Source organism: Lithobates pipiens, unplaced genomic scaffold, assembly GCF_037356315.1.
Source record: "Lithobates pipiens isolate NorthernLeopardFrog02 unplaced genomic scaffold, aLitPip1_a1.2 Scaffold_28, whole genome shotgun sequence".
Lineage (NCBI taxonomy): Eukaryota > Metazoa > Chordata > Amphibia > Anura > Ranidae > Lithobates > Lithobates pipiens.
The window spans coordinates 102,963,524-102,973,295 of record NW_027507789.1 but is presented as its reverse complement, the minus strand read 5'-3'; the positions used below and the strand labels follow the sequence as shown (position 1 = coordinate 102,973,295).

Below are 9,772 nucleotides of genomic sequence, written 5' to 3'. Positions count from 1 at the left end.
CTGAACTGTGGTGGTTGGGCTAGCTTTAAGTTTATTTGTTGTTGCTGCCTGAGCCGTGGTGGCTGGGCTAGCTTTAAGTTTATTTGTTGTTGCTGCCTGATCCGTGGTGGCTGGGCTAGCTTTAAGTTTGTTACTGTTTATTAAAGTTTCTTGGTTCTGCTTTGCTTCACGACAGCTACAATTTTTATTTTTATTTTCCTTATTTTGAACATTATCAATTCTTTGGCACCTTCTACTTGGGCAGGTTATCAATCTGCTTGGTTTATGTATCAAGAATTTTTTAACATATTAGGTGAACCGTTGGGTTCCATGTCTGAATTGCTGTTATTGAAGTTTGTTGGTTCTTTGTTTGAGCAGAATTATTTCTTGGTCGTACATACATAAAACCCTGTCGGGAATTTATTTTTTCTTGAAATTAAATAACATGCCATCTTGCATGCAGTATTTTTCTATAAAACAAGCTTTAAAAGTTTACAAAAGGATTAATTTTAGGCCTGATTCAAGGAAGCCCATCACTCCTCTAGTACTGGGTGAGCTTTGCTCCGTGATGGATAAAAAAAAAAAAAAAAATTCTCATTTTGAATCGGTTCTTTTTTGGGCGGTTTTTTCAGTTATGTTTTTTGCGGCGCTTAGGGTATCTGAGCTGGTTCAAATACACATGTCTGAAGTTGTTATTTTTGAAAGTTCATAAAAAAATTTAATTAGCAGATCCAAAACGGATCAGGTAGGTAAAGGTAATTGGTTAACATTAGATATGTGTATGAGTACTAGCATTTGCCCGGTGGCTCTAATAAGTCAATATTCATCAATTAGGCCTTTGGGGGTTTTCTAAGTTTTTCATTCATGAATCAGGGTTACCCCTTACTAAATACCAGTTCTTAAGTGTTTTCAGGAGATGTTTGAAGGCCTTAAATTTAGATCAGGAACATTTATCGATGCATTCTTTTCGGATTGGAGCAGCAACAGAGGCCACTAGATTGGGTTTTGATGTTAGATCTATTAAACAGTTTGATAGATGGAAGTCGGATAGGTATTTGCTTTATATTCATCCTAACGCAATACTATGATTTATTTCAGGTAACACTCGCATTGTATGGATGATTGGACACTCCTTCATCTATTGGGCGAATTTGAGAGCTCAGCAACGAGTTTATACTAGCAATTTAGGATTGGATGCTTCTAAATTTAAGATTTTTTGGTTAGGATTGGATGCTTCTAAATTTAAGATTTTTTGGTGTGGAAAGAGGGGAATGTTATGGTCAGACCTAATTTCTTTTAATTCACAGCTTCTTCTTCATTTTCCCTCTCTGGATATCTTAATTATTCATATAAGTGGTAATGATATTGGTTACCATAAAACTTTGGACCTTAATTTTCGGATTAGGGATGATCTACAGAAGATACAGTTATCATTTAGGATACAGTTGTCATTTCCCAATTCAGTAGTGTTTTTTTTTCAGAAATTGTGCAGAGGATAAGTTGGCTTTCTCATCCTTCTGTACGTCCTTTTGAAAAAATCAGGAAGAGAGTGAATAGGGCAGTATCCAAGTTGCTATCAAGATTGGGAATGCTATCCTTTAGGCACACTGAGCTGGAAGGGGGTATCCCTGGCCTTTTCAGGCAGGATGGCATCCATCTGTCTGATATTGGCTTGGATATTTTCAATGTAAATTTAAGTTACTGTGTTGAGATGGCCGCGGGTTGGGGTTCTGTGGGCAGTTGGCCTTAGGTCCTCCTGCCCTTTTGGGGATTTTGTGTTGCTGCCTGAGCCGTAGTGACTGGGCTAGCTTTAAGTTTATTGGATGAGTTTTGATGAGTTATGTACAACATTTTGAAACCAATAATAAACAACCGCGGCCATTATTATCCAAACACTTGTCTTCTTGTCTTATTTCAAAAGTTATGGAAAAAAAAATTCCGGCCTGCTGTCCCATGACAGGAAAAGGGAGAGGGCAGTTTCTTGCCCCCCCTTTTCCTCATGGGAGAGCGGCTGGATCAGCAGTTTCAAGTTCCCCCGCAGAGCCTGTGGCCAGCGGGGAAACAGCTGTTAGTCACATGTTTTGAGAAGGGGTACAGGTGACCTCCCTTCATGACATGTGAAAAGCCTGGGAAGAACTGGTTTAAACCAGTTTTCTTGGGGTTATAAAAAGGGGGTTCCGCTGAGGGGGCTCATTCGCCTCAGAAGAAAAGCTGTGGTGTTCTCTCCCCTCCCTCCCTCCCTATAAAATAAATTTGTATTTAATTGTATTTTAATTCTGTATGGTTATGTTAATTTATTCTGTCGCGGTTGTTGTTATGTGGTAAGTCACCTTTGCAAAAATAAAATAAAAAATAAAATAAAAATAATAATAATAAAATAAAAAATATTTAATAATAATAATACTGAATTATAACAGCAAAGGGGGACAAGTTATTAAGACTTTTAATTATAGTGTTCAAATATGTGCTACCTGAGCCATAGTGACTAGGTTAGCTTTAAGTTTATTGGATGAGTTTGGTTGAGATATGTACTACATGCCCCTTTTGGGGATTTTGTGTTGCTGCCTGAGCCGTAGTGACTGGGCTAGCTTTAAGTTTATTGGATGAGTTTTGATGAGTTATGTACAACATTTTGAAACCAATAATAAACAACCGCGGCCATTATTATCCAAACACTTGTCTTCTTGTCTTATTTCAAAAGTTATGGAAAAAAAAATTCCGGCCTGCTGTCCCATGAAAGGCCCAGCAAAACCAAATGAACGCTTTGCATTTCCCAGGGATGCCTCTAATAGACGTTTTACAGCAGTCCATTAAAAACGCCGCCTTGGAAATGGAGAAGTGCAGACGAGACATTGGCTAATCTACTCTACCAAGCTAAACAAAGTATTTTGTTTTTGTTGCAAACTGTTTTCAAACAAAGAAATAAGTCTGATTGCTGGAGGTGTAGATGACTGGAAAAATATATCGAATATTTTGACAGTACACGAACAGTCTGCATATCATCTTGCTTCTGTGGGAAGGTGGAATGAGTTATTGATGAGGCTTGGATCATGAAAAACGATTGACCGGGCTTACCAGAGGTTATTAACAACCGAAACTCAGCACTGGCAAAGTGTTCTCCAGCGCCTTGTAGCCATCGTCCAATATCTTGGTAAGCAGTGCTTGAGTTTCAGAGGAAGCAATGACACACTTTACAGTGCAAACAATGGTAATTATTTGCAACTTGTGGAAATGCTGGCCACATTTGACACAGTGATGCAGAACCACCTTCAAAAAATAACAAATTCAGAAATTCATTGTCACTATCTGGGAAAAGATATACAAAATGAATTAATTGGCCTCATTGGTAAAGAAATAAACAGACGGATTCTTCTACTTTTAAAAAATGCCAAGTACTATTCCATCATTCTTGACTGCACCCCAGATGTTGCTCTTGTGGAACAGATGACCATCATTGTTAGGTTTGTGTCAATCATACAAGGGGACTCAATAACAGCAAGCCCTGAAGTGAAAATCGAAGAAAGGTTTCTTGGATTCATCCCAGTTCATAGTTCAACTGGAGAACAGTTGACTGAATCGATTCTGGCAGAGCTTGAGAAACTGAACATACCGTTAAGTGATATGAGAGGCCAAGCGTATGACAACGTGTCCAACATGAAAGGGAAGCACTCTGGCGTTCAGAAGAGAGTCAAGGATTTGAATTCACGGGCATTCTATATTCCTTGCAGTGCTCATTCTTTAAACCTTGTTGTAAATGATGCTGCTATGTGTTGTAGGGAAGCCATTTCATTTTTTGGTACTTTGCAGAAAATATATGTTTTTTTATCTGGCTCAACAAATCAGTGGGACATCTTAAAGAAGCACATCAGTAGGCTGACGGTGAAGCCACTATCGACTACAAGATGGTCAAGTAGAATTGATGCAATTCGTCCTTTCAGATTTCAAATAGCTGAAACATATGACACACTGATGGCAATTGAAGAAAATCCAGTATTTGCTATTCTTGCAAGAAGTGAGGCTGCTTCATTGGCAAAAGAGCTGAACAACTTTACATTTTTGTGTTTGATAGTAATGTGGTTTAACATATTAAGTAGCATTAATGAAGTAAGCAAACTTCTTCAAAGTCAAACAATTTACTTGCCAGATGTTGTGGAGCTTTTGGAATCCAGCAAAAACTACTTAGAAACTTATCGGTCTGATAATGGATTTGAGGAGTTACTCACAGAAGCACGAACAATGGCACTGGAAATGGAAATTGAACCTGTGTTCCCTTCTACAGTGCAGAGAAAAAAGAAGAGGCTTTTTTCATACGAGAGACAAGATGATCCCATCCAAGATCCCCAAAAACGGTTTCAAGTTGAGTGTTTCTACACGATCTTGGATGTCATAATAAAATCTGTCAAGGAGAGATTTGAACAGCTTAAAGTTCATAGCAACTATTTTCAGTTTTTATATGACATCAGGAAACTTAAAGACGTGAATAGGGAGCAACTCTTGAAGAGCTGTATGGAGTTACAAGAGGTGTTAACTGATGTAAAGACCAAGGATGAAGATATTGATGGAATGCAGCTATGTGAAGAGCTAATTGTCTTGGCTCCTGTTGTATCAGCAAGCATGAAACCAATTGACGTTCTGGGCTACGCAGTCAAGAATGGTTTTGCTCCAAATGTAGCTATAGCACTTCGCATACTGTTGACACTGCCCATCACAGTGGCTTCGGGTGAAAGAAGCTTCTCAAAATTAAAAATCATTAAAAACTACCTGCGTTCTTCAATGTCACAGGAAAGGCTGGTGGGCCTTGCCACTCTGTCTATTGAGAATGCCATTGCTCAAGAGATTGACTTTGAAATATTGTTGAAGGAGTTTGCTAATGCTAAAGCAAGAAAGGTCAATTTTTTGTAGACCCAATAGCCTTAGTTAAAAGATGCTTGAACAGCACAGAGTTCAAAGATTGGCACTTTCATTATTGATTGTTTTTAGATTTGCAATGTTATAAGTTCTTTTGCACTATAATTTAATAATTTACTCTTTTGTACTTTTGCTTATTTTCTTTGTTGTACCAAATTTATTGAGAGATGTTAGAGATATTAGAATGTTATAATATCTCTCTTGTCTCATAGTGTTTATTTTACAGTGTGTTTTTATAACGTTGTCATGTTATTTATTTATCTTATTTTTGTGAGTCTTGTTGACAGTTGATACATGTGCAATGCTGCTATTTTATGTTTTGCAAATGAGAAAATGTTAACAAATAAAAATCTACTATTTTATGGTTTATCATTTAGAATTATTTGATACAAAAGCTGGTTTGGGGCAAAACGGTAACATTTCCACAATTAGCTGGTCTAGCAGTGCTTGAATGCAAAATAGTAGCGGTCATTAAAAAGGTGGGGTGTACATGGGAAGGGCAAATGGGGTGGAGTCAGGGGTGGAGCCAATAGGGGGGCGGCAAAATGAGGTTTCGCCTAGGGTGTCAAAAATCCTTGCACCAGCCCTGGTCCCAGATGCGAGTCATCTGGAGATTTTATCCACATGCTTTGGAATTGTCTGAAGCTATTTAGATACTGGACGCAGGTTATAGACGAGATCAATAGAACCTTTAAGATAACATTAGAAGCGACGGTTAAGACCTGGAAAGAGTATGTAAACTGCGCTTGGGTACAAAATAATAAAACAAACAATAACCTCAAAAATAAATAAATAATAGGCCGCAGCTCAAAGTGAGATACAATCACTCAAATGCAAATATAAAAATTAAAAGAGCAGCGCCAGTAATAAAAAATACATAAATAATAAATGACCATATATTGATGTTAACAGAGAAAGTATCACCAATCTGTGAACAATGAAAACTCTATATTAGATAGAATAGACATAACTCAAAATAGATATGAATAAAAGTTCATCAGGAAAATTAGAAAATCCAGACGTTCAGCATATCACCACTGTGGTCACAAATAATTCTTGAAAAATCGTGTGCCCGTCACCAGATAAGTGATGCGCTTACCAGATAGACAAATAATTAAAGCCTTGGAGATATTAGCTCGAAGTAGGGAGACTCTAGCTCCAATCAGGCCTCCTGTGTCCTGAAACCCTCAACGTGGAAATATAGCCAAATCGCAATCTCTGGAGCTCCAATGGGTAAATCACCAGCAGCACCGTTGTTAAAAAGAAAAAGATGCTTCCATAGCGTAAAAACGTCAAACAATTTATTTGGAATAAAAGAATCTCACTTACAAATAGCAGTTTGTTAACGAGCGTTGAGACAGAGCAAAAGCACGCCGGCCGGCATACAAACGAGCGTCCCGTCCTCCCCTCGTAAAGCGTGGTGGCGTCACTGCGTACCTTCCCAGACGCGTTTCGTCATAGATGACGTTATCAATGGGGCTCCCCCATTGATAACGTCATCTATGACGAAACACGTCTGGGAAGGTACGCAGTGACGCCACCACGCTTTACGAGGGGAGGACGGGGCGCTCGTTTGTTTGTATGCCGGCCGGCGTGCTTTTGCTCTGTCTCAACGCTCGTTAACAAACTGCTATTTGTAAGTGAGATTCTTTTATTCCAAATAAATTGTTTGACGTTTTTACGCTATGGAAGCATCTTTTTCTTTTTAACAACGGTGCTGCTGGTGATTTACCCATTGGAGCTCCAGAGACGGTTAAGACCTGCCTCTTGAGTATATTTGAGGGGTGTACAGTCCCGAAAGATATTATCGAACCAGTTATAAGATGCCCTTTTCAAGCAAGAAAGCTGATTGCCCAACAATGGCAGTCACACTTGGCCCCGCTAGTTGAAACTTGGCTAGCGAGTATAAAATCAATAATTGGTAACGAGAGGGTCTTTTTTATTAAACAGGGTAATAATAAGAAGTTTATAAGGATGTGGGGACCATGGTTGGGGAGACTGGGGATCCACCCATAAGCTGCAAGGTGGTTCTAGTACTGGTTATAGACACCAGGCCTGCCCCCCCTTGCTTTTCCTTTTCTCCTTTTTTCTCTTCCCTTTTTTTTTCTCCTGTTATCTTCTTCCCCCCTCTTCCCCACGAGTCTCTTAATAATATGTGAATAAATCCAACTGAGTGATGGGGAAAGGTGAGAGGAAAATAAAGTACAAATTAGGTGTATGACAACACGACGCAGATATAGTGGGGGGGGGGGGGAGTGTAAGCAAGGGAAAGGGGAGGAAAATACTAATATAGGTAATATGCTGTAGGGTATCACAAATATTTATTTTGACAATTCTTGAGGAATTTAAAGGTGTTGATGCTTTCATTCTCTCTTTTCTTCCCTTTGTAAAATGTATGAACTTTTTCTTTGATTATATTATATAACGAAATAATAATAAAAAAAACGTCATCTTTCATTCCGTCTTTTATCTAATTTGAACAAATTTTTTATGCTTCATGGTTATGAGCTTGATCAAGGTTGCAACCCTTTGTAGGTAATCAGACAACTCTGAAATTAAAGGAAGAATGTACTTGTATTTTGGCTGTATATACCATGTATATGTACAGTATATACCATGTTTGATAATGCAGGCTTGGAGACTATTGCCCTTTTCAAGGAAGCAGACTCCAGAATGACAGGTAGATCTTAGATTAAAACCGTTCATATCTATAATGCAATTGTCCGAGCAATGCAGTAGTCGAGTCTACATCCAAAGTTCTACTAGGCAATCTGCCAGGCAAAAGGGTGGTGACTGCAAGGTTTATGAATCATAGATGTAAAATCTTGAGAAGATGCCATGGTAATCAGGAGGTTCCCCATTCCAGAATGAAAGATATTTACCAAAGGACAGGAGTGTAAAGGTAGAGAAAGGTGATATCAGGAAGATGGGTTTATCTACGAATCATCAGAAAAACAATAGACTTATTGAAGGAACTAAGCTATAAAAGGTAGCGAAATTACTGGAAACCAGTGCATAATAGCCAGTGATTTGATGTAGTTGCCAGGAATATTAGTTTATCCAGTATGCTCTTATCCAGAGATGTTCCTAAAGGATACAAAGACCTTATAGGTAATATTTGTTTCAGTGAAAAGGTAGAGCCAAACTTTGGGCACCCTCCTTTCAGAATCCTAGAGCATGGCAAAAACAATACTCAATTATATTCATTACTTTTCTCCCAGATAGAAATCCCCCACTTTGATGCATTTAATTTGTGCATCTGGAGCTGGTCTGAAGTCGTTCCATTAATTAAAAAAAAAAGACATCAAGGAGGCACTGGAACTTTTATATATGTTTATACGAAATAGTGAGAGGGCAAAAACATTTGAAGAGCCCACTGACTCATGTAAGGCTGCTCACAACACATAAGGCTGCCTCCAGTAGATACCCTGGCAGGTTACCAGAAAAAAACATGCATATATGAAAAGAAGTGTCTTACTTTGAGTCCATTCGCTGTTCACAATTTTTAACGGAAGGTATGCATAAGCCACTTTTATGTTTTACTGATGCTCCAAATCACTCTTTTTGATGTCTTTGAGAGTCAAAATGGTAGAAGTTTTCTTCTACCTGAGCTTGTAGCAGGGTCTTGTCGACATGTGGATTCTATGGGCATTACTTGGATATATCCTTCACACTCATTTTTTGGTATTCCATATGCAGCATTATTATTACATCAGTGTAGCATTTAACCACTTGACCACTGGGCACTTAAACACCCTTAATAACCAGACCAATTTTCAGCTTTCGGTGCTCTCGCATTTTGAATGACAATTACTCAGTCATGCAACACTGGACCTATATGAAATTTTTGTCCTTTTTTTCACACAAATAGAGCTTTCTTTTGGTGGTATTTAATCACCGCTGGGTTTTTTTTTTTTTGTGCTATAAAAGAAAAAATACCGAAAATTCTGTAAAAAAACGAATTTTTCTTTGTTTCTGTTAGAAAATTTAGCAGATTAGAAATTTTTTCTTCATAAATTTTGGCCAAAATTTATACTACTACATATCTTTGGTAAAAATAAGTACAAATTGGTGGATATTATTTGGTCTTTGTGAAAGTTATAGAGTCCACAAGCTATGGTGCCAATATCTGAAAATTGATCACACCTGAAGTACTGACGGCCTATTTCAATTCTTGAGACCCTAACATGCCAGAAAAGTACAAATACCCCCCAAATGACCCCTTTTTGGAAAGAAGACATTCCAAGGTATTTAGTAAGAGGCATGATGAGTTTTTTGAAGTTGTCATTTTTTCCCACAATTCTTTGCAAAATCAAGATTCTTTTTACTTTTTTTTTTTTTTTCACAAAATTGTCATATTATCAGGTTATTTCTCACACACAGCATATGCATACCACAAATTACACCCCAAAACACATTCTGCTATTACTCCCGAGTACGGCGATACCACATGTGTGAGACTTTTACACAGCGTGGCCACATACAGAGGCCCAACATGCAGGGAGCGCCATCAGGCGTTCTGGAGCACCCAGGACAATTCTGACATTTCTCTCCTACATGTAAAAATCATCATTTATTTGCTAGAAAATTACATAGAACTCCAAAACATTATATATGTTTTTTTAGCAAACACCCTGGAGAATACAATGGTGGTCTTTGCAACTTTTTATCTCGCACGGTATTTGCGCAGTAATTTTTCGAATGCTTTTTTTTGGAAAAAAAACTGTTTTGTGCTTAAAAAAAAAAAAACACAGTAAAGTTAGCCCAATTTTTGCATAATGTGAAAGATGAAGTTACGCTGAGTAAATAGATACCTAATATGTCACTCTTCAAAATTGCACACGCTCGTGGAATGGCGGCAAACGTCGCTACTTAAAAATCCCCA

The 9,772-nt window shown here is 38.0% G+C and overlaps 1 protein-coding gene across 1 annotated transcript; it reads left to right on the top strand.

Annotated features, from left to right (window-relative positions):
* The first annotated feature begins 3,946 nt into the window (after positions 1-3,946).
* On the top strand, positions 3,947-4,930 carry LOC143934878 (zinc finger MYM-type protein 1-like). Its single transcript, XM_077458468.1, has one exon. The coding sequence runs from the start codon at positions 3,949-3,951 to the stop codon at positions 4,879-4,881; it is 933 nt and encodes a 310-aa protein (XP_077314594.1). The 5' UTR covers positions 3,947-3,948; the 3' UTR covers positions 4,882-4,930.
* Positions 4,931-9,772: the final 4,842 nt, after the last annotated feature.